The 26,715-nt window shown below is 51.4% G+C and overlaps 1 protein-coding gene across 1 annotated transcript in view; it reads left to right on the plus strand.

Moving 5' to 3' along the window:
* The window catches only part of EFR3B (EFR3 homolog B (S. cerevisiae)), a 112,301-nt gene extending 85,981 nt beyond the window's left edge, over nt 1-26,320 (plus strand). Inside the window, exons 7-23 of the mRNA XM_011951077.1 lie at nt 1,196-1,330; nt 1,773-1,851; nt 2,584-2,719; nt 2,965-3,126; nt 4,083-4,194; nt 4,571-4,622; nt 6,628-6,800; nt 7,656-7,731; nt 8,412-8,573; nt 10,119-10,250; nt 12,635-12,702; nt 14,944-15,071; nt 16,177-16,268; nt 21,452-21,500; nt 23,674-23,780; nt 25,471-25,520; nt 25,998-26,320. Of these exons, the coding sequence (XP_011806467.1) occupies nt 1,196-1,330; nt 1,773-1,851; nt 2,584-2,719; nt 2,965-3,126; nt 4,083-4,194; nt 4,571-4,622; nt 6,628-6,800; nt 7,656-7,731; nt 8,412-8,573; nt 10,119-10,250; nt 12,635-12,702; nt 14,944-15,071; nt 16,177-16,268; nt 21,452-21,500; nt 23,674-23,780; nt 25,471-25,520; nt 25,998-26,103 (1,819 nt within the window). The 3' untranslated portion in view covers nt 26,104-26,320. The remainder of the gene's footprint in view (nt 1-1,195; nt 1,331-1,772; nt 1,852-2,583; nt 2,720-2,964; nt 3,127-4,082; nt 4,195-4,570; nt 4,623-6,627; nt 6,801-7,655; nt 7,732-8,411; nt 8,574-10,118; nt 10,251-12,634; nt 12,703-14,943; nt 15,072-16,176; nt 16,269-21,451; nt 21,501-23,673; nt 23,781-25,470; nt 25,521-25,997) is intronic.
* The last annotated feature ends 395 nt before the right edge of the window (nt 26,321-26,715 follow it).

Below are 26,715 nucleotides of genomic sequence, written 5' to 3' on the forward strand. Positions count from 1 at the left end.
GATCACGAGGTCAGGAGATCAAGACCATCCTGGCTAACACGGTGAAACCGTGTCTCTACTAAAAAAAAAAAAATACAAAAAAATTAGCCGGGCGTGGTGGCAGGCGCCTGTAGTCCCAGCTACTCGGGAGGCTGAGGCAGGAGAATGGGAGCCTGGGAGGCAGAGCTTGCAGTGAGCTGAGATCGTGCCACTGCACTTACAGCCTGGGCGACAGAGCGAGACTCCGTCTAAAAAAAAAGAAAAGAAAGATGCCTTTCGTGGCTCCAATCACTGTGGACTTTCCATCTAGACCTTCCTTCCTCTGTTGCTTCCTGATGCTATTTCAGGCCCTGAAAACGTGCATGCTTGACCAGCCCGTAGCCACTCAGCAAGAGCTTGTAGACACTGGGTTTTAATCCTGGACCCCCTAAGCATGGGATTCATTCCTGTCCCTGCCCCCTCATTTTTCCCCTCGGTGAAATGGAATGGGGAGAAAGGTCCACGTTGCTGTCCCACCTGGGCTATCTGTTCACTAGGCTGGTTAAGTCTGTTGATCCCAGGCTACTAGAGCTAGACTTGGGTGGACGTGGGCAGGGGCAGGGGGTGGGGTGGGGTGGGATTCGTATGCCCTCTGGTGGCTGTTTCTGGAATAGCGTCTCACTGACAATATGGTCTCTGGTGGTCTCTGGGCTGGGAGTCCTCGGACTCCTGTTCTGTCCAGATGTGGGCCGACTCCCTGTGACTTGAGGATCGTTGACTCTTGCCTGAGCCAACCACTGTGGCTCTCCTTTTCCCTCCCTCTCTCTCCTCTCCTTTCTTCCACTTCTGTTTTGTTTTTTGCCTCCCTTCCCTATCTTCATCTCCCATCTCCTTTTCCTTCCGAAGCCTTAGGTGCATCAAGACACACATATTCTACACCTCACCTGGCCCATGGGGCTCAGAGCATCCTTCACACAGTGGCACGTCTGGAAATCTTTAAGGATTTCCAGAAAAAGAACTTTATTTTTTCTTCCCCAATCTTCCCTCACTTCCCCCAGTGGGGGCTTCTTTACCCCCGTTTCATTTCTGACAGCTGTGACACCTCCCCTACTGCCTAGTGCAACCCGTGTCAAATTCCTGTGTGTCCTGCGTGGATGAGGAACAGAAAGGCAGGACTGCACAGAGCCTGACCCCAGCCTGCATGCCACCCTGTACCCGTGTGCCTCTGTCTCTCCAGCCGGTCTCCCTCACCCCTCCAAGCACCTGAGAAGGAGAAAGAGAGCCCTGCGGAGCTGGCTGAGAGGTGCCTTCGGGAGCTGCTGGGCCGGGCTGCCTTTGGCAACATCAAAAACGCCATCAAGCCGGTTCTCATGTGAGTGCCCCCACCCACTGCCTTGGCCCCAGCCTTCAGCCTGGACATGTTTCGGGTCCCTGGCATCTCCCGGCTGGCTGAGGGGAAGGGGATATTACAGTGGTAGTGCTGCCGCCAAGTCGATCCCTTCCCTCTGCCTGTGTTCCCTGCACTGTGACAGCAAAAGCTGCCACAGGGTGGCCAAGTGCTGCTCGGTAGGAAGGCACCCAATGCTAAGGGAAGGTGCCCAGCTTCACCGCACATGTCCACAAATGCAGCGCGCTGTCCTTGGCCTCTCTCCAGCGCTGGACTGGGACTACCCCAAGGCCCTTCAGGCTTCACTCTTCACCCAGGAACTGTGCGAGGGGCTCTGAGGAGGTGTCCCTCTCCCTCCAAGCTAATCTCTTCTCCCTGACACTGCCGGGAGTTTCACAGTTGTTCCCCCACGTTTTCTCCCTCACAGACATCTGGATAACCATTCTCTTTGGGAACCCAAGGTGTTCGCCATCCGTTGCTTTAAAATCATCATGTACTCAATTCAGGTATGGTGGCTCCCCTGGGCCAGCATGATCCCGGGACAAAGGCCCCTCTGGGAGCCGGACGGGCACTAAAGTGGGAAGCCAGAAGTCCCCTGTGACTCCTCTGAAGCCCCCGGTTGCCTAAACCAGTGCTGCTTAAGCTAGCTGTGGAGAAGGGCCGACTGATTTTATTTCCAGTACATCACAGACCAACACTTTTATAAAATACAATTAAAACAAATAATTTCTAGAAAAATAAAATGAAAAACTCATGCAAAATGCAAGCCTACAGATCACACCCTTGGCTGCTACAGCATTGACAAATTGTTTACTAAACACTGACTCTCCATCCCGTCCTTATCTCAGTGTAAACCAGTATCAGACCCATCTTGAATGGGCACCAGCCCAGGGGCCCCGCTTTAGGCAGCACTGGACTAAGCCATGTGCCCTCCCGTGGCCCTTGCGGAAAGACCTGAGGCACCGGAAATGAAAGGAAGACCCTATTTTAAAATGGTCTTTTGACCCATTTTGAAGTAAAAGGGCCCTGGAACACTGTCAGCCGAAGCCTCCACTGGGATTTGGCTCTTTGTTGGAGGGAGGAGGGAAGGATACAGGAAAGGGCACAAGGTGTCAGTGCCACCTGCAGTGCCCGGGGCCCTGGGACGTCCCTTTAGTTTACCCCCGCCTTTGGGTGCCAGGAGAGGGCTGCGGCCCCGTGGGGTTACTGTCCAGGCCCAGCTCATCTTCCTCCCGCAGCCGCAGCACTCCCACCTGGTCATCCAGCAGCTCCTGGGCCACCTGGACGCCAACAGCCGCAGCGCTGCGACGGTGCGCGCAGGCATCGTGGAGGTCCTGTCGGAAGCCGCGGTCATCGCCGCCACGGGCTCTGTGGGTAAGGGGCATGGCGAGGACCTGAGGGCCGGGGACCCCGCGGAGGCTGCCGCCTGTTCCAGAGAGACGCAAGGGGCAACAGGGAGGGGTCGGAGTCCGTTTTCCTCGGGAGAAGTCCGCCGAGAAGTTGGGGGCGCAGAGGAAGCCCAGGCTGGAAGGGGGCGTGGGCCTGCCCTGCCTGCTCGCGGTGCAGGGAGGAGGAGGGTGCCAGCCCTGATCTCGGGCGTCCCGCCCCGCCGCTCTCAGGGCCCACGGTGCTGGAGATGTTCAACACGCTGCTGAGGCAGCTGCGGCTCAGCATCGACTACGCGCTGACCGGGAGCTACGACGGGGCGGTCAGCCTCGGCACCAAGATCATCAAGGAGCACGAGGAGCGCATGTTCCAGGAGGCCGTCATCAAGACCGTCGGTGCGTCTCGGGGCGAGGCGCGGGGAGGGGTGGGGCGGGGCCCAGGGACGCAAGACGGAGGCGCAGGGCGGGGCCAGGGGCGGGGCCGAGGGGAGGAAAGAGGGTCCCTGGAAAGGGGCGGGGCCCCGGGGGAGGCCTGGGGATGGGGTTTGGAGAGGGAGGGACCGCACTGGGGCGAAGGACATCCATCGGGGCTCTGTAGGATCGTCCCGCATCCACATGCTATTCGCGGACCTCGGAGAAAATGAAGTCGGTCATGGTGCGCTGGCTGGGCAGGGCCCGAGCGACAGCGCCAAACAGTCAGATGGGTTTCTCAGATCTGAAGTCTCAGGCGAAACTTCCTTAGTCCCAGTCTCCATCAGACTTGCCGGATGCTTCCAGGTTAGGGCTTCCAGGAGGAAGAGATGGGGACTAAGAGGAAAGAATGAGAAAGGGGGCAGGCCATGGAGAAAATGTGTGTGCTTCTGGGAGCGGAGATGATAAAGCCGCTTTCACAGCCTGTCTGCTCTAGCCATGTGAGCTTCCCCTCAGCCTGGTATAGGCAGGTTAGGAATCCAGAAGCATTTTTTTCTCTTAGTTCGTGGGAGGAGGATTTACCCTAGGGCAGCCAGTGATAGAAGCGCCCAACGAGAACTTGGGCTCCCTCCGCCCTGGTCCCAGGGCCCAGCATTCACCATCCCCACCCACTAGCCAAGGAGCCAAGACCTTAACCACAGCCTCAGGAACAAGTGAAAACACGGAGCCTGGAAGAGACCTCCAGAACCGCCTAATGCCTCCCCTTCCTGGAGAGGATGAATCACACACGGGCTATCCTGAGTTCCTTTCTCTGGTCCTGGATTGACTCCGGAGAGCGGCAGCCCTCGCTCTCTGCAGGGGTTTGTGCAGCTGAGAGGCTGAACCAGGAGGGGCCCTGCAGCCTGTGCCTCACTGGGCACCCTCTCCGCCACCTCCTGCAGGCTCTTTTGCCAGCACGCTGCCCACCTACCAGCGCTCCGAGGTGATCCTCTTCATCATGAGCAAGGTGCCGCGGCCGTCCCTGCACCAGGCAGTGGACACGGGCAGGACAGGGTGAGCCACCAATCAATCTCCCCCAGCCTGGAGTCCTCCTCTCCCCCAGCTGCATTTTCTGACTCCCTCCGTTATCCCTCTTAACTTTATTGGCTCTGCCCTCTGCTCTCTTTTTACTCCCAAATCCCTCAGCAGCCTTTAGTGGGGCTCTTGGATCCCACAACAGTTTCTCAGGCTGCCCCATCAATAACCACCTCCCAAAGTGGGGGGAGCCAGTCACCCCTTGGTCGGCTTCCTGGGTCCGGAAGCCACTGTCCTGGGTAACTCAACACGATAAGCCTCATGGAGAAACGAATCAAGGGTAGAACTAAGCTGGCAAGTGTGTGATCTCCGCCCCTTTACCATCCTGGTGAGTATTTGTGTCTCTGGTCTACAGGGAGAATAGGAACCGTCTGACCCAGATTATGCTGCTAAAATCCCTCCTGCAGGTGAGCCCCATCTATCCCTATTCCTGCTCTTCCTCTGCAGGAGACAGCTCCTTCCAAGGGACCAAGGGAAGGCCTCCACATACAGTCGTGCACATTGCATACTGCACAAATACACCCACTCAGTTGAGTCGGGGCTGAAATCTAGCCTGTGTTCCACTCACTAGCCAGGCTGGGCACCCACAGAGCTGGGTCAGCCACAGCAAATGGGGAACCTGTTTCTAGTTTTCACAAAGGTTCCTTATTGGCTACTGGTAGCCTTGTCACTTAGACATGATCTATCTCAAGATGCAATCTGTTGGTTCCCGCCCTGGTTCCCTCCAGGTACCCCCTATTTCCCTTTCCCCTCTGTTTCCCCTGTTTTGCCAGCACATGTTCTTGGCACATGTGCCCACCTCAGTCTCCCAGCCCCCATCCTTCCCATCCTGTAACTCTTTTATGTAACTCTTCTTTACATCTTTGCAGCCATCACTGGAGTCTAGATCCATTGCTCTCAAACACCATTCTGATGACAATCTTGTGATAAATATATGATTCCCAGAGGTTTTGAGCTGTTAGCCTGAATGAGGTCCTGGAATCTGTATTTGTAACACGTTCCCCAGGTATTCTGAAGTACAGCCCTGGGCCTAAACCTGACATCTCACAACCACCTCTCCCCACCTGTCAGAAACTCAGCTACAAGAATAATTGTCTAGAAATGCTGTTCTCTTCCAGGTGCCTCTTATTTCAGAGTAGGTCTCAGATTATAATATATTTATTTTTGCTCTTGTTGCTCAGGCTGGAGTGCAGTGGTGCAATCTTGGCTCACTGCAACCTTCGCCTCCCAGGTTCAAGCGATTCTCCTGCCTCAGCCTCCCGAGTAGCTGGGATTACAAGCATGTGCCATCAGCTAATTTTTTTTGTATTTTTAGTAGAAATGGGGTTTTACCAGGTTGGTCAGGCTGGTCTTGAACTCCTGACCTCAAGTGATCCACCTGCCTTGGCCTCCCAAAGCGCTGGGATTACAGGCGTGAGCCACTGTGCCCGGCCTCAGTTTATAATTGATGTACAACCAGATTTCAAACTTCTCAGACTGTTGGGAGGTCCCCAGGCCCCTCTCCCTCCCTAGACCTCCCATCTCGTCTCTCAGTCTCTGTCTCCGTTCCAGTCATGCCAGTCTAAACAGACCCCCCACCCCCGCCGCCACCTCACGCCTTCCCTCCTCTCCAGTCCGTACTCTTCATGGCACTAGGTTTTTATAAACCTTTTGTGCTCCAACACTGCTCTCATATAGTTATCACCTTGGTCTCCATATTCCTGCCATTTCTTTACTGAGTTTACCCTCATTAATTTGTACCCAGCATCTTCTTAATATGACAGTTTGGGGTACATCCTCAGGGACCTTCTGAATCATCAAAGGCATTGTTTTGCAATATGGATTTAACCATAAAGGTGCTTTGCTGCAGTTGAATGCTTTGACAACAGCATATATGGCATGTCTATTTATGCCAAACTGGCTTTAGTCACAAAGCGCCATTATTGCCAGGCTAACAGACCTGTTACCAAATGCTTCCTATGTGCACTATTTGGTGGTTGCCGTGTGTGTGAGTTCTGATCCTTCAGCCCAGCTGTGAGTTCTTCCACTGTCTCGTTCTTTGTGATGATCATACTCTTAATAAGGCATTGTGTTCCATTCATCAGTTGTGCCTTACCTGGCTGGAATGTTAGGCTCAGAGATTGCCTGGCTCCCGTTTCCCTCCAGGGCTCATCCCTTGCTTGCTTTTTAACACCTGAATGTCCCTGCATGCTGTCCCCATCCATTCACATGTCTACTGAGCTCGCTGTCATCTAGGTGGATGCTGGAGTGTTCAAAAAGTTGCCTGGGCTGCAGGGTACGGGAGGCTGGATTGGGTAATGTCTAGAGAGCATGTGTACATCAGACCTCACTTCTGCTGGCTGCTCCTCCGTCTCCTCCTGCACCTGAGAGGGACAGCATTCCTAGGCATACTTGTCCATACCTCCCTTGCAGGTATCCACAGGTTTCCAGTGCAACAACATGATGTCAGCCCTGCCCAGCAACTTCCTGGACCGCCTTCTCTCCACTGCCCTCATGGAGGATGCAGAAATTCGACTCTTTGTTCTAGAGATTCTCATCAGTTTCATTGATCGTCATGGCAACCGCCACAAGTTCTCTACCATCAGGTGAACTTGGGGTGTTTCCTCCAGGTGATACAAGATGGGGAGAAGACTCTCCATTAGGTCCTGTCCTTTGGTCCTGTCCTCACACCCAGGTGGGAGGACAATTCAGATGCTCAGTGAGACTCGCCAGGGAGCTGATCACCAACATTGACCCTGGGTTCCCGCAAGAGGAGGCGAGACCAAAAGGCACTTGTGTCTGAGAGAGTAGGAGGGTGAACCGAAGATTTGGAAGATAGAGAGTAGGCATTAAAGGGAGTTGCAAGTGTGAGAAGGAAGGGGATGCAGGTTATCAGTACAGACTGAAGGGATTTGTGGGGAATAAGAGGAGGAAGAAAATAATCAGGATGAAGATTTAAGACAAAAGGGGTCAGGGGCGGTGGCTCACGCCTATAATCTCAGCACTTTGAGAGGCCAAGGTGGGAGGATCACTTGAGCCCAAGAGTTCAAGACCAGTCAGGGCAACATAGTGAGACCCCCACCCAGCTCTACAAGAAAATTTAAAAATTAGCCGAGTGTGGTGGCTCACACCTGTGGTCCCAGCTCCTTGGGAGGCTGAGTTGGGAGGATTGCTTGAGCTCTGGAGGTTGAAGCTGCAGAGAGCTGTGATCACTGAGCCACTGCACTTCAGCCTAGGTGACAGAATGAGAGCCTGTCTCAAAAAGGAAACAAAGAGAAAGAGATAAAAGGACAAATTCTTGAGAACTTGGGAGAAAAAGGTAATTGGGCTAAGAACCAGGGCCAGGGGAGCACTGGAGGCTTTCTACCAACTAACAATGTTGGGGCTAAAGCCCAGTGACCCGTGTGAGCTCAGGCTGGCCTCATACAAGGGCTAAGGAGGCCCTTTGCATCCTTTCCCAGTACGCTCAGTGACATCTCTGTCCTGAAGCTGAAAGTGGACAAGTGCTCTCGACAGGACACCGTCTTTATGAAGAAGGTAAGCAAGCATGACCTCCAGACACAGTGAAGAGCGGGCATGATGGCTCATGCCTGCAATCCCAGCACTTTGGGAGGCTGAGGCGGGCGGATAGATCACTTGAGGTGGGGAGCTCAAGACCAGCCTGACCGACGTGGTAAAACCCCGTCTTTACTAAAACTACAAAAATTAGCCAGGCGTGGTGGTGGGCACCTGTAATCCCAGCTACTCGGGAGGCTGAGGCCGGAAAATCACTTGAACCCAGGAGGAGGAGGTTGCAGTAAACTGAGATTGTACCAATGTACTCCAGCCTGGGTGACAGAGTAAAAGTCACTGCTGACCTCTGTCCCTGGAGCCTGCCTCCTCCCTCTGCGGCTATGTGGCAAGCTGACTTCTCTGAGGAGTCAAGCCCAGAGTGATGAGCCAGTCCAGGGCCAGTGACTGTGTTCTGCTCCTATACCTGGATGTGGGCAGCAGCTTCTGGTGCTGGTTTCACTGGAGCCCATCCTCCTCTATGCGAGCCTACCTGTGTGTGTCCACTTCTGCCAGAGCCTGCTTTAAAGGCATCCCCTCCCCAACGGAGGAGGGGGCACACACAGCCGTCCTGCCCCCCTTCAGATTGGTCTTCCTCCCTGTTCTCCTTGCCCCTCCTGTCCCCACCCTACTGACCCTGGCCTTCTCCTGCCCGCTCCTGTCCCTAGCACTCCCAGCAGCTCTACAGACACATCTACCTGAGCTGCAAGGAGGAAACAAATGTGCAGAAACACTATGAGGCGCTCTATGGCTTGTTGGCTCTCATCAGCATCGAGCTGGCTAACGAGGAGGTGGTGGTGGACCTCATCCGTCTGGTGTTGGCTGTTCAGGTGGGGCCTGGTGTGCGCAGGGCGTGGGGCTTGGGATCGGGGAGGGACCTGTTTTGGGCAAGCCCTGATAAGAATATTGAGTAGCAACTGCTTAACACTGTTTTGGAGCCCAGGAATATTGCACGCGTGGTTGGCCACTCCTCCCTGAAGACCCCAAACCATGGTCCTGTTTGGGGAACCCCAAAGAATGCTTCATTCATGGCCTTGCCCCATCCTCAAGCTAAAGAAGACCCAGAGAACGGGGTCATTCAGAAACATCCCTTAGCTACTATATGTCAAATCTCTCACAGAGTCTGAGTGAGACTCCAGGGATTCCTAAGAGGATGCTCTTAAGCCCTGAGTGATCCCAGACAAACTCGTTTGTCTAAAGAATCTCTGGTTCCCTTGGCTGGGCGTGGTGGCTCACACCTGTAATCCCAGCACTTTGGGAGGCTGAGGTGGGTGGACCACTTGAGCTCAGGAGTTCAAGACCAGCCTGGCCAACATGGTGAAACCCCGTCTCCACTAAAAATACAAAAATTAGCCAGACATGGTGGTGCACACCTGTAGTCTCAGCTACTTGGGAGACTGAGGTAGGAGAAGCACTTAAACCCGGGAGGTGGAGGTTGCAGTGAGCCAAGATCTTGCCACTGCATGCCAGTCTGGGCAACAGAGCAAGACTCCATTTAAAAATTAAAAATTAAAAAAAAAAAAAAGATTCTCTGGTTCCCAAACAGAGCTGTGCTTCAGAATTGCTTTGAGCACTTGTTTAAAGTATATGTTTCCTGGAAAGGTAAGTCAGAGTCTCAAAGCCTAGGGACCTGTCTACCAAGCCTCCTTTGTGATGCATAGACAGCCAGTGTGGCACCGGACAGGGCTTGAAACTTTCATGGTCTTCCTGGGTGCATGTGTGCACCCAAGGCTACTGGGAGTCAGGGTGGGTCCTTTGGACCCCAAAGGCTGGGTCTCCAGGGTCCTGAAGCCAGGCAGGCATCATATTCCTGAATCAGGGCAAGCATGGGAGTTCAGTCACAGAGTCTCACCTGTCTGATGGTGCTAAATCCTGCAGGACTAGCCTAGATGCTACAATTTTAAAATTCTGTTTACCCTCAAGAGCTAGAACTTGGGTTTCCTTTATATCCCAATCCCCTGGTAACTCCCACAGCTAATTTAGCTTAACATATGAACCCAGTTTGGCAAGCCAATCCAGTCCTCTAAGAATCCTCTGGAGTGAAGGAGACAGTGCCCTGCAGTGGGATTAATGATAAGGGTTTGGGCAGTGAAGGTCGTCACAGCTGGAACTGCAGAGTGGGGAGTTGAGGTCATTGCCTCTCTAGTCTGTGAGTACTCAAGAGCCTCCTAGTTCATGGACTGTTCTACCCCTCCCTTCAGCTTTAATGAAGGTGACTTTTTTTCCCCAGGAAGTTGTGGGTCAAATGCTGAGAAAGACTTAGTCTAGGAAAGTAAGCATTTCTGAAGAAGACTGGGAAGAGGTCGGGTGGAGGGTTGGCACCCAGTGTAGTCTGTCACTGAAAAACTCTGGGGACCTTGTCTGTGTTGCTGCAGGACGTGGCCCAAGTCAATGAGGAGAACTTGCCTGTCTACAACCGCTGTGCCCTCTACGCTCTGGGCGCAGCTTACCTGAACCTCATCAGTCAGCTCACAACAGTGCCTGCCTTCTGCCAGCACATCCATGAGGTTGGTGTCATCACGACCAAGAGCTCAGGGGGCCCTCAACTTGGGGTTTCCTGGGAGCAGCTTTTCCTTAATTACATTAGTCCTGTACCTCCTCTTAGGCAGTGAAGACAGGGTTGAAGTAAGAACTGCTAATACTGAGAAGTTACTCACGGCATCTTTCCCTCCTGCATGACTTGACAGAGCAGGGTGGGGTTAGGCACAGGGGTTGGGGGGTCTTCCATACCTGTTTCTAATACTGTCTGCCCCTCCACTTCCTGCCCCTCTGTCTTTCCCCTACTCATGGGAGCACATCCACGCACATGCCTCAGATCATGCAGACTACAGCTATGAAATACCGCAAAAGTGGCCTGAGTAGAATGGTGAACGAATGTCTGTTCACGCCCACTCAGATGAAATGAAGAGCTACGAAAATTTCTCCCCATTTGCTTCATGTATCTCCCTTTCCTTTGCTGAAAAAAAATTTAAATACTTTAAAACAAATCCCGGCCGGGCGCGGTGGCTCAAGCCTGTAATCCCAGCACTTTGGGAGGCCGAGACGGGCAGATCACGAGGTCAGGAGATCGAGACCATCCTGGTCTACACGGTGAAACCCCGTCTCTACTAAAAAATACAAAAAACTAGCCGGGCGAGATGGCAGGCACCTGTAGTCCCAGCTACTCGGGAGGCTGAGGCAGGAGAATGGCGTAAACCCAGGAGGCAGAGCTTGCAGTGAGCCGAGATTGCGCCACTGCACTCCAGCCTGGGTGACAGAGCGAGACTCCGTCTCAAAAAAAAAAAAAAAAAAAAAAAAACACAAATCCCAGCTATCCTGTCCTTTCACTTTACATATATCCGTCTGCATGCCTGAAACAGCATGAGCACCTCCCTACATGACTGCCATACCCTTAACACAGCTCATTAAGTGATCAGTAATTCCTTGGTATTATCTGACATCCATTCTATAGTCAAATGTGTTCTCAGTTGTTGCATAAAGATCTTTTAAAACACATAGAAGTGTTTGGAAGTTGAATGATACCAACGTATAGGATTAACTTTAAAATGTAGTAGCAGGCTGGGCGCGGTGGCTCATGCCTATAATCCCAACACTTTGGGAGGCCGAGGTGGGTGGATCACTTGAGGTCAGGAGTTTGAGACCAGCCTGGGCAACATGGTGAAACCCTATCTCTAATGAAAATACAAAAATTAGCTGGGCATGGTGGCGCACGCCTGTAATCCCAGCTACTCGGGAAGGTGAGGCAGGAGAATCACTTGAACCTGGGAGATGGAGGTTGCAGTGAGCCAAGATTGCGCCACTGCACTCCAGCTTGGGTGACAGAGTGAGACTCCATCTCAAAAGTAAAATAAAATAAAATATACTAGCAAAACAAAATAAAACAAAACGAGAAATTTTAGGTCTCAACTAGCCTGGGTTGACCGGGAGTCACAGGGGTGGCTACCATGACACTGTAACAGAGACCACCCCAAGGGAAGCAGGACTCTTCCAGCTTCTGGACTGATAAGGGAGTGCAAGAAAGGCAATGCCCAGACATCCTCTGCCTGACAATTGTGGGACCTTTACCTCCACCCAGCACACACACCTGTATGCTGACCATCCCTCCACTTCTCACCACTTAGTAACTTTCACTTTTCTTGTCAAAAATTCGCAAAGAATACTGAGTAAAACTCAAGATGTCACTGTCCATCAGGGTGTTTTTGCAATGCACTTGGGTACTGCAGTACCGAGGTTTGGGACATGGTATTAGCTACATTCCTTTGTATCTGTTTAAATAAAAAAACACAGGAATGAGGCCAGGTGCAGTGTGGTTCACCCTTAATCCCAGCACTTTGGGAGGCCAAGGCAGGTGGATCACTTGGGGTCAGGAGTAACGAGACCAGCCTGGGCAACATGTTGAAACCCCATCTCTACTAAAAATACAAAAATTAGCCAGGTGTGCTGGCATGCACCTGCAATCTCAGTTACTCAGGAGGCTGAGGCAGGAGAATTGCTTGAAACTGGCAGGTAGAGGCTGCCATGATCCAAGATTGTGCCACTCCTCTCCAGCCTAGAAAAGAGAGCAAGACTCCGTCTCAAAAAAAAAAAAAAAAAAAAAAAACATAGGAATGCGGCACCAGAGCCAGCAGTCTCTTAAGAGTTAAGTTCCCTGCATTGGAGGACACTCAGTGCACATGTGTCATTGATGGCCACGGCCTGCGCAGGCAGCTTGAGCTTCTCCAGCTGCCCTGAGGGTCCCTGTTGATGGGAGTTTCCACTGAAGAAGCTGAGGGCACTGTGCTGAGGAGGCTGTGGGAGGGAGGAAGGGCCAAGCTGGGAGCTCTTTCATTGCCTGTGAGCTCCCTCTCTCTGCTGAACCAGCTCTTATCATCTGATTCCTCCCAACCACCAGGTAATAGAGACCAGGAAGAAAGAGGCTCCATACATGCTCCCTGAGGATGTGTTTGTGGAGCGGCCCAGGTGAGGAGAGGACGGGGGACGTGGTCAGGGATCCCCAGGGCAGCTAAGTAAGCAGATGGGTGGTCTGAGGTTAGGAGGGGTCAATGCCAGGAGGCTCGGGCGTCTGTGGACTCAAGGGCAGAAGGTGGACTCTGCCTGTAGTCCAGGAGTCCTGGGTAAAGTTAAACCCCATCATATTACTGCAGTCCATGCCTCGAGCATGCCATGCTGAGCCGTGTTTGCAGGTTGCAGAGTCTCACCTGTCTGGTGGTGCTACATCCTGCAGGACTAGCCTAGATGCTACAATTTTAAAATTCTGTTTACCCTCAAGAGCTAGAACTTGGGGTTCCTTTATATCCCAATCCCCTGGTAACTCCCACAGCTAATTTAGCTTAACATATGAACCCAGTTTAGCAAGCCAATCCAGTCCTCTAAGAATCCTCTAGAGGTGCAGGTGAGACCCAGCCTCCAGGGACTTTGGCCAAGCCCATGCTAAATGCATCCTGGAGGAGTCATTCCTGACAAGACGTTCCTATCAATCCAAGTGATGTTTTCGGACCATAGCGGGTGCTGTGGGCCAGTGTCATTTCAACATCAGAGGAACTCAAGGGAAATATGTTTTGCAAAACCAAAATGTCTAATAGTAGGGGATGACTTTATAAAGTATGGCCCGTCCATATAATAGACAATCACGACATTCATTTAGAAGAATATTTAATGTAAAATACCCACTACATAATAGGTCAATAAAATAGATCACAGAACAGCGGGTGGGGAAGGGGATATCTATGTGTATATGTAAAAATACGGGACTAAGCTGGGTGCGGTGGCTCACGCCTACAGGCCCAGCAACTCAGAAGACTGAGCAGGAGGATCTCTTGAGCCCATGGTTTCAAGACAACCATGGGCCACAAAGCAAGAACCCATCTACGAAAAATTTTTAAACAATTTGCCTGGGCTGGGCACAGTGGCTCATGCCTATAATCCCAGCACTTTGGGAGGCTGAGGTGAGCAGATCACTTGAGGTCAGAAGTTCGAGACCATCCTGGCCAACATGGTAAAACCCTGTATCTTCTAAAAATACAAAAATTAGCTGGTTGTGGTGGTACACACCTGTAGTCCCAGCTACTCTATTCGGGAAGCTTAGGCAGGAGAATCTGCTTGAATCTGTGAGGCAAAGGTTGCAGTGAGCTGAGATCATGCCATTGCACTCCAGCCTGGGCGAGAGAGCAAGACTGTCTCAAACAGAAAAAAAAAAAAAAAAAAAAGGGCCAGGCAAGTAGCTTATGCCTATGTAGTCCCAGCACTTTGGGAGGTTGAAGCGGGCGGATCACTCGAGATCAGGAGTTGGAGACCAGTCTGGCCAACACAGTAAAACCCTGTCTGTACTAAAAATACAAAAATTAGCCAGGTGTGGTGGCGTATGCCTGTAATCCCAGCTACTTGGGAGGCTGAGGCAGGAGAATCCCTTGAACCTGGGAGGCGGAGGTTGCCATGAGCTGAGATCATGCCACTGCACTCCAGCCTGGGCGACAGGGAGAGACTTGGTCTAAGAAATAATAATAATTAATAAATAAATAAAATTAGCTGGATGGGGTGGAGCATACCTGTTGGGAGGCTGAGCATGAAGATCACTTTAGCTCAGTGGGTCAAGGCTGTAGTGTGCTGTGATGGCACCTGTGAACAGCCACTGCACTCCAGCCTGGGCAACACAGTGAGGACCCTGTCTTAAAAAAAAAAAAAAGTGACTGAGGGATGTGATTGCTGTACGTAAGAATATATTATAACATGAATAGTGGTTATCTCTGGAAATGGAACTGGGGGTGACCCTTTTCCTTTTGCTTCTCTGTCATCTTGCATAGTGAAGATGTTACTTTTGTAATAAGAAAAGTTGGCCGGGCATGGTGGCTCACGCCTGTAATCCCAGCATTTTGGGAGGCTGAGGAGGGTAGATCACCTGAGGTCAGAAGTTCAAGACCAGCCTGGCCAACATGATGAAACCCCATCTCTACTAAAAATACAAAAAATTAGCTGGGCGTGGTGGCGGGCGCCTTTACTCCCAGCTACTCGGGAGGCTGAGGCAGGAGAATCGCTTGAACCTGGAAGGCGGAGGTTGCAATTAGCCGAGATCGCACCACCACACTCCAGCCTGGGCGACAAGAGCAAAACCCTGTCTAAAAAGCAGAAACAAAAAAACAGTTATTCAGAAGTCATTCTAGATACCGCGGTTCTAATGAGCTTCCTCCTCCCTCCATCTTCCAGGCTGTCTCAGAATCTTGATGGGGTGGTGATTGAACTTCTCTTCCGCCAGAGCAAGATTAGTGAAGTCCTGGGAGGCAGCGGCTATAATTCAGACCGGCTCTGCCTGCCCTACATCCCTCAACTGACAGGTATGAGCTCTGTGCAGGGATGCCTGGGCCTGCCTCTGTCTTTCCTTGGCCAGGTAAGGGCCTGAGCGTAAGGGACTTATGGCCCTTTGATTGCCTGTGAGGCACCTTGGATGTCGTGAGAGCTGAAAGACACAGTGGAAATTTATGGTGAGGTCCTCTTGATTGCCCCACCTCTCCTCCTCAGGGCAGGGTCCTTGAAAGTACCCTGCCCATGAGATGGCCCGCCCTGAGGATGGGAGAGGCTCCATTGTGCTAGAAAGAGCATACATGGCTACAGAACCAGAGACCCAGTTCGAGACCCCTGTGCAACTCACTGCCTGAAAGATCTTAGACAAGTCCTTTGCATCCCTGAATTTCAGTTTCCTTGACTGTAAAACAGAATGTTAACAATAGCTGCCCGCTGAGGGCAGTGGCTCATGCCTGTAATCCCAGTACTTTGGGAGGCCGAGGCGGATGGATTGCCTGAGCTCCAGGGTTCAAGACCAGCCTGGGTAACACAGTGAAAGCCCGTCTCTACTAAAAATACAAAAAAAAGTTAGCTGGGCGTGGTGGTGTGTGCCTGTAGTCCCAGCTACTCTGGAGGCTGAAACAGGAGAATTGCTTGAACCCGGGAGGCGGAGATTGCAGTGAGCCAAGATCGTGCCTTTGCACACCAGCCTGGGCAACAGAGCAAGACTCCGTCTCAAAAAAAAAAAAAAAAAAATAGCTGCCTTAGAGGGCTGGCATGATAAGGTACCTGTATTAATGCAAATGTGCTTAGTAAATACGTCATGAAATGCTTCATGAAGAGCTACTGGTGCTCTTAGCAGATGATGCTTACACATATGGTGAGATGTGTATTCTGGTCATCAGCACCTTCTTTGTGTTCTCATTGACAATTTCAAAATTTTAGCCCCAAAGAGCAAAACTGACCACCCTAAGATGGACAGAGAAGGCCCACAGCAATTGAAAGCTTCTGTAAACTCCAGGTGTAGCCTGCATGTGCACTGAGCCTTAGAGGACTGTGGACCAAGGAGAGGCAGAGGGGTTGGGAGGTGGGACTCGCGGCTCAGTCCTGGATCTCCGAGGGCTGGGAACTAAAGCCTCCAGGCTGCTTCTTCCCCAGATGAGGATCGCTTATCCAAGAGGAGGAGCATTGGAGAGACCATCTCCTTGCAGGTGGAGGTAGAATCGAGGAACAGCCCAGAGAAGGAGGAGGTGAGTGTCTCTGCCACCGTCCTGGGGCAGCCCCACCTCCTGTAGATTGGATGCTGGACTCCAGGCTCCCCTGCCCACACAGTGTGCTTAAGGCTGCATGGAAAGCAAGTTTCTTGAGTAATTCCACACTCGTACTGACTCTCCCCATGTACGTGTCATAGATACTTCCCTTTGGAAAAATTTTTAGGGTCGTCCCTGCTCCCGTGAGGATATCATAAAACTCACTCTTGAAAGGCCTGGCTGGGGATGGTGGCTCACAGCTGTGATCCCAACATTTTGGAGGCTGAGGCAGGAGGATTGCTTGAGCCCAGGAGTTCGAGATGATCTGGGGCAACATAAGGAGACCCCATCTCTACAAAAAATAATTTGAAAAATCAGCCAGGCATGGTGACGTGCACCTGTGGTCCCAGGTACTCAGGATGCTGAGGTGGGAGAATCACCTGAGCCTGGGAGGTCGAGGCTGCAGTAGGTTATGATGGCACCACAGCACTTCAGCCTAGGTGACAGAGTGAGACCTTGTCTCAAAAAATTAAATAGAAAGGTGTGCTGGTCATCATTCCCCACTCACAGGGGGACCGACATGCTCTGGGTTGGAAACTAGAAGATTTAACTGGAGAGATAAGGGTGAGAACAGCTTTCATAGTGTTGCTTCCGTATGTATCAATAAAGAATCTTTTTTTCTTTTTTTAAATTTAGACTATTTTTAAAGCAATTTTAGGTTACAGCAAAATTGAGAGGAAGGTACAGAGATCGCCCTTTGCCCCCTCCCCTCCCCGACACATGCACAGCCTCCCCTCCTATCCACGTCGCCCAGCAGAGTGGTACATTCTTACAGTTCAGCCTGCCTTAACACAATGTCATCATCAAAGTCCATCGTTTACACTGGCGTTCACTCTCAGCGTTGTACATTCTGTGGGTTTGGACAAATGCATAATGACATGCCTCCCCCACTAGAGTACCATGCAGGGTCGTTTCCTGCCCTAAAACCCCTCTGTGTTCCACCTCTTCATCTCTCCCCTAACCACTGACAGCCAAGATTTTTTTTTTTTGAGATGGAGTCTCGCTCTGTTGCCCAGGCTGGAGTGTAGTGGCATGATCTCAGCTCACTGCAAACTCTACCTCCCGGTTTCAAGCAATTCTCCTGCCTGAGTCTCCCGAGTAGCTGGGACTACAGACATATGCCACCACGCCTGGCTAATTTTTGTATTTTTAGTAGAGACGGGGTCTCACCGTGTTAGCCAGGATGACCTCTATCTCCTGACCTTGTGATCCGCCCGCCTCGGTCTCCCAAAGTGCTGGGATTACAGGCATGAGCCACTGTGCCTGACCCCAAGATTCTTTTTTTTAAGAGAAAGCTGCCACAGTGCCTTAAAGACCTCTCTTCCTTCTCTCCTCTCTTGAGGACTGTAAACATTGAATTTTTGTTCAAATTAACATGTGATATCTCCCCTGCCATTATCTCATTTCTTCCACCTCAGTGAGTGAAGCAGATGTACCCATGAGTAGGGAAGAATAAGGAATCATAGTGGAAATACAAAACTTATTCTCCCACACGAGAAAGAAATGGAGGTGGAGGGCAGAGAGGAGGAGGAATGAGACATGAGGGAACTGAAGCCACAGATGCAATATGCCTTTTTTTTTTTTTTTTTTTTTTTGAGACAGGGTCTCGCTCTGTCACCTTGGCTGGGGTGCATTGGTTTGACCTCAGTTCACTGCAACCTCCACCTCCTCAAGCGATCCTCCCACCTGAACCTCCCGAGTAGCTGGGACTACAGACACTCACCACCATGCCCAGCTAATGTTTGTATTTTTTGTAGAGATGGGGTTTCACCATGTTGCTCAGGCTGGTCTCAAACTCCTGGGCTCAAGTGATCTGCCCACCTCGGCCGCCTCATAGTGCTGGGATTACAGCCATGAGCCACCACACCGAGCCTTTTTTTTTTTTTAATGCTGACTGTCCCAGTTCACAAGAAGTATGGAGGACACACATCTGGGTGGGACTGGGACAGAAAGACTTGCATGGTCCTTGGGCATGGACAGGTTGGCATTCCCGAGGTTCTGTGCCCATTAGGGTTAATATAGACATGGAGGACAGCTTTGACATCAAGCCTTTCCCCAGATGCAATCAGAGGTAGGAGAAGTCTCTAGGGGTCAGGATCAAGCCTCCCCCTAACGGTGCCCTCGACCACTTCATTTATTGGGGCAGATCTCCACCCCAGGGCCCTCAAAGCTTATCTAGAACCTTCCCACGGAAGGAAGCTGTGACTTGGGCTAACTGGACAAGTAAAATGAGGTTGAACGAGGCATCCTCCATGGCCATTCCAGCTCCAAGGACTGGGAACCTTCAATGCGTTAGGCATCGGAGTGAGCTGGCTGCTCTCTCCCCATAGCGGCGATTCTCCCTTCCCAAGAGGTAAGAGACTCTCGGGAATTGAGGAGTGAAGTGACGCAGAAGCGGGAGGCAAAATGCTTACGCAGCTACAGAGCCACCTCCTCACTAGTGGCCTCCTGGGCCACCAGTATCAGTTCCTTCTTCCCTTCAAGAGTCAGCTTAGCCCAGAGGTGGCTTGGTGGCACAGCAGGGGTGCAGGGGCCTTCATCCTGTGCCCTTCTGCCATGCCATAGCTCTCTCCACTCTCAGCCATCAGTGCTAGTCCAGAGTCCCATGGTGGTTCCTAGGACCGTACTGCCCAGGCTTGCTGCAGGGGTGAATAAATGCTGCAGGGGTGAATAAATGCTGGTTTGGTCAAATCTGAATTCTGGTGCCTGGCATTCCCAGCCCTGCATAGTCTGGGCTCTGCCATTTCATTTTCCCCCACCTGCTCTGGCCTGTATCCACTGTCCCACTCTGGCAGTGCTGCTCTTGGTCTCTCCCGTGCTGTGCTCAGCGATCTCCAGGCCTTTGCTAGTGTAAAATGCCACATCTGAACCACCCTTCCCCTCCACACTGGTGCAGCTGAGCACCTGTGAACTGTCTGTTCTCCGGTGCCCGGCCCCTGTTCGGTTTCCTCCATAAACTTCTCTCTCCCTGCTCTTGCCCAGGGAGCATCCCTTCTCTCTTGCCAGAGAGTGGCCTTTTCTTTGACTGTTGCCGCCACACAGTTCCCTAGCACCCTGCAGGTGAATATCCAATGTTGCTCGGTGCTGACAGTGGATGAATGGATGGACGTACAGAGGATAAGTCCTCAGAGCGAGTTAAAGCCAAGCACAACTCTCTCTTGCATGTAATTCCTATGCTAACAAATTGTGCAGTTTCTATGGACTCACCTACAGTCCTGTATGTAGTTGGTGCTCACTTAATGTTTGTTAAATGACTTTATATCATACCTATTCTTCTGTCCTCTCCTACTCAAACAAAAATGCCAAACAAATCAAAAAGTGCACAACTCAGTGAATTTTCGTAAAGTGTATATGCCCATGCAGTCACTCCCGGATGAGAGAGTGGAACACTGTCATCGCCCAGGGGCCCTGCCTCTGTGCCCCCTCCCCTAAGGGAGCTCCTAGCCTGAGTTGCGTTACTTCTGGAACTTTATATCATTGAAATCATTCTGTGCTGCTTTTGCTTAAGATTATGTTTAAATGATAAAGCATCAGGCTGGGCGCGGTGGCTCATGCCTGTAATCTCAGAATTTTGGGAGGCTGAGGCAGGAGGATCACCTGAGGTCAGGAGTTCGAGACCAGCCTGATCAACATGGTGAAACCCCGTCTTTACTAAAAATACAAAAACTTGGGCGGGCCTGGTGGCGGCCACCTGTAACCCAGCTACTGGGGAGACTGAGGCAGGAGAATCACTTGAAACCAACTGGGAGGTGGAGGTTGTAGTGAGCCAAGATCGTGCCATTGCACTCCAGCCTGGGTGATGAGAGCAAAACTCCATCTCAAAAAAAAAAAAAAAAAAAAAGATAAAGCATGGGTAAATCATAGGTCTAATAGTTCATTGTCTAGTGAGTAATTTCTGGAATTTAGTCCAAATTCCTTCACTATTTTCAGCATCTGTGGAGCTCCCTTCTTTGAGTGTTATTATTTTCCACCTCCTTTTATAGGCTTTGCAGATGACTGAGTGGGGCAACTCCTTGGAACCTCAGCAGTCGGTGGGGGCCTGGTCACCTCTTTTTTTTTTTTTTTAAGACAGAGTCTCCTTCTGTTGTCCAGGCTGGAGTGCAGTGGTGTGATCTCGGCTCACCGCTATCTCCACCTCCCAGTTTCAAGCGATTCTCTTGCCTCAGACTCCCCAGGTAGCTGGGATTACGGGTGTGCACCATGATACCTGGCTAATTTTTGCATTTTTAGTAGAGACAGGGTTTCACTATGTTGACAGACTGGTCTCGAACTCCTGACCTCAAGTGATCTGCCCGCCTCGGCCTCCCAAAGTGCTGGGATTACAAGCGTGAGCCACTGCATCCGGCCTGTCACTTCTAACCTTCCATTTCTTATCTTTATTAAATGCTCGAGTCACGTTGGTGGGTAATTTAATACTTTAAGAGTTCAGAACTGATACTTAGTTCTTGAAATTTACATCTGAAGTTATTTGCTTCCAATGTTTTCTGTTGTGTTCTCTGAAGATGTTTTAAAATTACAGTATTGGCTGGGCGCGGTGGCTCACACCTATATTCCCAGCACTTTGGGAGGCCGAGGTGGGCAGATCATGAGTTCAGGAGTTCGGGACCAGCCTGACCAACATGGTAAAACCCGTCTCTACTAAAAATATAAAAATTAGCCAGGCGTGGTGGTGCATGCCTGTAATCCCAGCTATTTGGGAGGCTGAGGCAGGAGAATCACTTGAACCCAGGAGGCAGAGGTTGCAGTGAGCCGTGATTGCGCCACTGCACTCCATCCTGGGCAACAGAGTAAGACTCTGTCTCAAAGTAAAATAAAATAAAATAAAATTGCAGTATTTTCCTCTCATGGTGCTTGATGGACAGGCTTGGGGCGGAGGCAGGGGACAGTGCGTTCTTTTACATGAGACTGAGGACTCTGTTCTGAGTCTGAATCTGATGAGGAATGAGCTTCCCCGCTGCATCTCGCTGTCCTCTGTGCCTGCTTAGGGAGCTTCCAAGACCCTGATGGGGCTGGGGGTGTCCTGAGGGACTTCCTGCCCATTGGGACTTTCTTCTAAGAAGCAAGGGGCTGCCTCCTTTCTCTGCCCCCTGACTTTCTGAGCACCTCTGTCCCTTCTCCTTCAGCGAGTGCCTGCCGAGGAGATCACCTATGAGACACTGAAGAAAGCCATTGGTAAGTCAGGCCAAGGGACTCTGGTTAGAAGGCAAAATGGGGTGGGGTCCTTGGGCCTGTTCCTATAGATGCAGCAGGACCTACCACCCTCCGCAGTGGGATCCAGCATCTGCATGAAGGGAGAGGCTGGTGGCTTTTGACAAACTCATCACAGCCACCAAAGCTGCCACTGAATGTCCCTCCTCTCCTGACGGGGGTCAGTAGTGGGGCCCTGTGTGGCCCACAGTGGGCAACGCTTTTGCCACTAAGGACAGCTGCCTTTAAAAGTAATCGGTGGGCCGGGCGCAGTGGCTCACACCTATAATCCCAGCACTTTGGGAGGCTGAGGTGGGTGGATCTCAAAGTCAGGAGTTGGAGACCAGCCTGGCTAACGTGGTAAAACCCTGTCTCTACTGAAAAAAATGCAGAAATTAGCCAGGCATGGTGGGCATGCACCTGTAATCCCAGCTACTCGGGAGGCTGAGGCAGGAGAATTGCTTGAACCTAGGAGGCGGAGGTTGCAGTGAACTGAGATTGCACCACTGCACTCCAGCCTGGGCGACAGAGCAAGACTCCATCTCAGAAAATAAAAAATTAAAAAAGTCATCAGTTGACGGCTGTAGGTAGAAAGCATTTCAGAGCAAATTTTTTTTTTTTTTTTTTTTTTGGTGAATTGTGATACAAAAGAACAAGCTGGCCAATGGAAGATATTAAGAATGAATCATATGAATGTCTGTTTAGTAAGGGCAGATGATTTTAAAGTACATTGTTATCCCTCTACCTGGATCATTGGACAACAACAGATTTTTTCTAACTATTGACAAATTATACCTGTAAATGCCAAACTTTTAACTTTTTGTCATCATTAATGGTAGTCTCTCTGAATGTACACATTTCTTGCCCTTTTTTTTTTTTTTTCTGAGACAGTCTTGCCCTGTCACCCAGGTTGGAGTGCAATGACACCATCTTGGCTCACTACAACCTCCGCCTCCCGGGTTCAAGCACTTCTCCTGCCTCAGCTTCCCAAGTAACTGGGATTACAGGCGCCTGCCACCACACCCGGCTAATTTTTGTATTTTTAGTAGAAACAGAGTTTCACCATGTTGGCCAGGCTGGTCTCGAACTTCTGACCTTAGGTAGTCAGCCCTCCTCAGCCTCCCAAAGTGCTGAGATTACAGGCATAACCCACTGCACCTAGCCATTTCTTGCCTTCTTAAACTGAGTATGGGCCAGGCATAGTGGTTCACACCTGTAATCCCAGCACTTTGGGAGGCCAAGGTAGGAGGATCCTTTGAGCCCAGAAGTTTGAGACCAGCCTAGGCAACATAGTGAGACCTCATCTCTATTTTAAAAAACCCAACAGTATGATGGACATGTGCGACACACACCCCTTTTTCTTCATGCTAACTCATCTTGGATACCAAGCAGCATGTGTAGAAGCCTTAAACTAAATGACCTCGGGCTGCCCTGCCACAGGTGTTCCATGTTGGCTTTCGTGGTCTGTGCAGCTTTACCATTATCAATGACCCTTTTCTTTTTTTGTTTATTTATTTTTGAGATGGAGTCTCGCTCTGTCACCCAGGCTAGAGTGCAATGGCACAATCTTGGCTCACTGCAACCTCCACCTCCCTGGTTCAAGCAATCCTCCTGCCTCAGCCTCCCAAGTAGCTGAGACTACAGGCATGTGCCACTACGCCTGGCTAATTTTTATATTTTTATTAGAGAGGGGGTTTCACCATGATGGCCAGGCTGGTCTCAAACTCCTGACCTCAAGGTATCCTCCCACCTCGGCCTCCCAAAATGCTGGGATTACAAGTGTGAGCCACCACGCCCAGCCTCGATGTCTCTTTACAAAATACCCACAGAGTACTCAAAGGACCAGCTGTTCAGGACCTTCAATTTAAGAGTCCTGGTGGGAGAGCAGCTACTTGGGCCTGTAAGAGCCCCGCGGAAAGGTCCTCTCACATAGTTCTCAAATTCTTACCTGAGGAAGAAGGCTGAGCCCTCAGACAATCAGGAACTGGTCCTACCTTCCAGGGCTGAGTGAGGGCACCACACCTCCACGCCACTGTCCCCTACGCTTCAGATGAGGGGAGAGCCCAAGCGATGCTCATGGACAGTGCTCCCCAGAGGAGTCCCTCCCCTTCCCCTCAGTGAGCAAGGCCTGGCACTAACCCAGCTCTCTGCGTCGCAGTGGACAGCGTAGCAGTGGAGGAGCAGGAGCGTGAGCGGCGGCGGCAGGTGGTGGAGAAGTTCCAGAAGGCACCCTTCGAGGAGATTGCCGCACACTGCGGGGCCCGGGTAAGTGAAGCGTGACATGGGCGAGTCCTAGGGAGCCGAGTCAAGACTGAATTTGGGTCCAGGACAGGATTAAGTTCCTAGGAGATCTTGGCTCTTTGACCACCCCACCCTCACCCCCTGTGAGACATTAGGGCTTGTATTCCAACGCAGGGAGCCTGCCAGGCTTTCCCCAACACCCCGATGCTGCATTGCTCCCCTATGAACCAAAAGACTTGGGTGTTTGTCTGGGGTCTCTCTGAGACCTCACACTTTTCACATAAGCAAGAAGTCCTGAGCTGAGGCACCTGTCTGGCAGTCAGATCATGCTCACTGTGGTCCTGACAGCAGGCACACGAACAGCACTCACTGTGGACGACAGCTTCTTCTATTCATGAGCCACTTTCATTCTCAGGATAACTCCATGAAGTTGGTGCCATTATGATCCCCACGTTACAGGGTGATGGGGGAAGGGTGTGTGGCAAAGGAAGATGGTCAATGTTGGCAGCAGGACCCTCTTCCAACCAGGGTACCTTAGCAGGGGGATGGAACAGCCAGGCCTTGGCAAAGAGATCAGAGAGAGAGGCAGCTAGACACGTAGAAACGAGGAGCCATGTCTAGACTGGAGGGAGGAGCTCAGACAGTCCTGAAATTGATTCTATGCTGGGATTTATTAGCCCCGAATGTCAAGCTTAGTAACAATGAAACATAACTGTAAACATTCAAAATCTACAAATAACCTATTCTCCCAACAAAATATAATATGTATAATTTTCTGTTTTATATATTTTATATATAATATTCATATATAAGTCTATATATAACATATAGATTTCCACGGGCCTGTGTTGTCCTAACCTGTCGTCCCACTTTGAGAGGGATGCCCATTTCATGAGCTGGGAATTAGGGCCCAGTCACGGAACACGTGCAGTCCCACTCTCTGCATTCATTGACCTCATTAGAGCCAGAAGTAATCAGAGATCATCTCTAAGCCACCAGTTTTGCAGCCCTGCCCCTTGCAAGTTAAAAAAGAGCTGGCACAGGCTGGGCACAGTGGCCCATGCCTGTACTGCCAGCACTTTGGGAGGCTGAAGCAGACGGATTACCTGAGGTCGGGAGTTCAAGATCGGCCTGGCCAACATAGCAAAACCCCATTTCTACTAAAAATACAAAAATTAGGCCGGGCGTGGTGGCAGGCACCTGTAATCCCAGCCACTCAGGAGGAGCTGGGAGACTTGCTTGAACCCAGGAGGCAGAGGTTGCAGTGAGCTGAGGTCATGCCACTGCACTCCAGCCTGGGTGACAGAGCAAGACTCCTTCTCAATTAAAAAAAAAAAAATTTAATTTAATTTAATTTAATTTAAAAAAAGAAAGAAAAGAGCTGGCTCTAGTGCAGTCTCCCGACTCCATGCCCAGCAGCCCCTACTGCCCCATCTTGAGGAGAAGGACCTTCCAGAACTGCCTGCTGACATCCTCCCTGGTGATTCTGAGCCTCTGTCCTATCCCCAGCCACCCTTCAGTAGGTGGCTTTCCCTGATCCGAATCTGCAGTCAGGGTCCAGTGGATAAGTGCTGGAGTGCGTTCACCTCTGCCTGCCTTCCTAAGGCTGTGGCTGCCCTGTACCTCCAGCGTATACTCTGGACACCCTGAGCCAGCTGGCAAAGGTTCTGAGCCCCCCACCCCTGCCAGCTCACTTCCCGCTGTTTGTGTCTAGGCATCGCTGCTCCAGAGCAAACTCAATCAGATCTTTGAAATCACCATCCGGTAAGTGGCAACCCTGGGCAGGGGACCCTGACCTCTGTGACCCAGTACTGGGGTTCCTCATCCTGAGTCCTTCTCTCACCCCGTCTTCCCTCCTCCCCTCCCCCACTCCTCCTACCCCACCACAATCTCTATCCCCTGGGCTGGAGTCGGCCACCAACTCTAACCGTCCCTATACAAGGAAATAGAGACCAGAGAGGGAAAGAGGCCGCCTCAATGAAACCTGAGAAGACCCAAGAGTCCTAGTGTCCCAGGCTGGCACTTTCTAAAGCAGCAGTGTCACTGCGGAGCCTGCAGAGAAGCTTGACTCCAAGCTGTAGATTCTAGTAAAATCTGGAATCCTGGGAACCTGTGGAATGAAGGGGTCACTGGTTCCTGTGCAAAAAGAAACCCAAGTCACCTACTCTGTTTGGTTGCACAAGGGTGGGATCCTAAAATTCTGTTTTCATGCCTTTCTACTCATGTGTTCCTGCCGCCTAGGCCCCCACCAAGCCCATCGGGAACCATCACTGCAGCCTACGGTCAGCCGCAGAACCACTCCATCCCCGTCTACGAAATGAAGTTTCCCGACCTGTGTGTATACTGAATTCTAAGAGCCGGAGCTCCTCAAGGGGATGGGGTCTCAGGAGGGGCTCGCTTCACGCCCACCTGGCCACATGGAGATCTGGCTGGGATCTCTGAGAAAATGTCACCTTGGATGGCAGCGCCTCCCAGGCTAAGCCAAGGTGGAGACTCTCTGGTCCTTCTTGGCCCTCCTACCTCCTCCTCGTCTTCCCTGAGGGAGATCTCACCAATCAGCGTCTCACCTGCACCCTCTTCATCTTCTCTTATGTCAGCAGGGGCAGAGAATCGTGGGGTGTCTCTCGAGAGGAGCCGGGGGGAAGGGGCTTAGAAGCTCCTGCTTGGTGTTTTGAGTGAAGGGCTTCCACAGGGGGTGCATGTCCTCCCCAGAGGAGGGAGCTGGATGGAGACTTGGTTGGTGAGAGGAAGCTAAGGACTCTACTCCCCTGGGGAAGGAAGCTGAGAGGGGGATGGCTCTCTCCTCCCCAGCACTGCCCCCGCTCCCCGCCCATGTCCCTGCTGTGTCTCTCACTCTCTTGCTCATCTCCCATTTGTCTGTGTTTCTACCATTAATGAATGCTGAGCCCTTGTAATGGAGCTGGGGTGGAGACACCACGAGGGGTGTGGGGGCAACAGG

Source organism: Colobus angolensis, unplaced genomic scaffold (genome assembly GCF_000951035.1).
Source record: "Colobus angolensis palliatus isolate OR3802 unplaced genomic scaffold, Cang.pa_1.0 Scaffold109, whole genome shotgun sequence".
NCBI lineage: Eukaryota > Metazoa > Chordata > Mammalia > Primates > Cercopithecidae > Colobus > Colobus angolensis.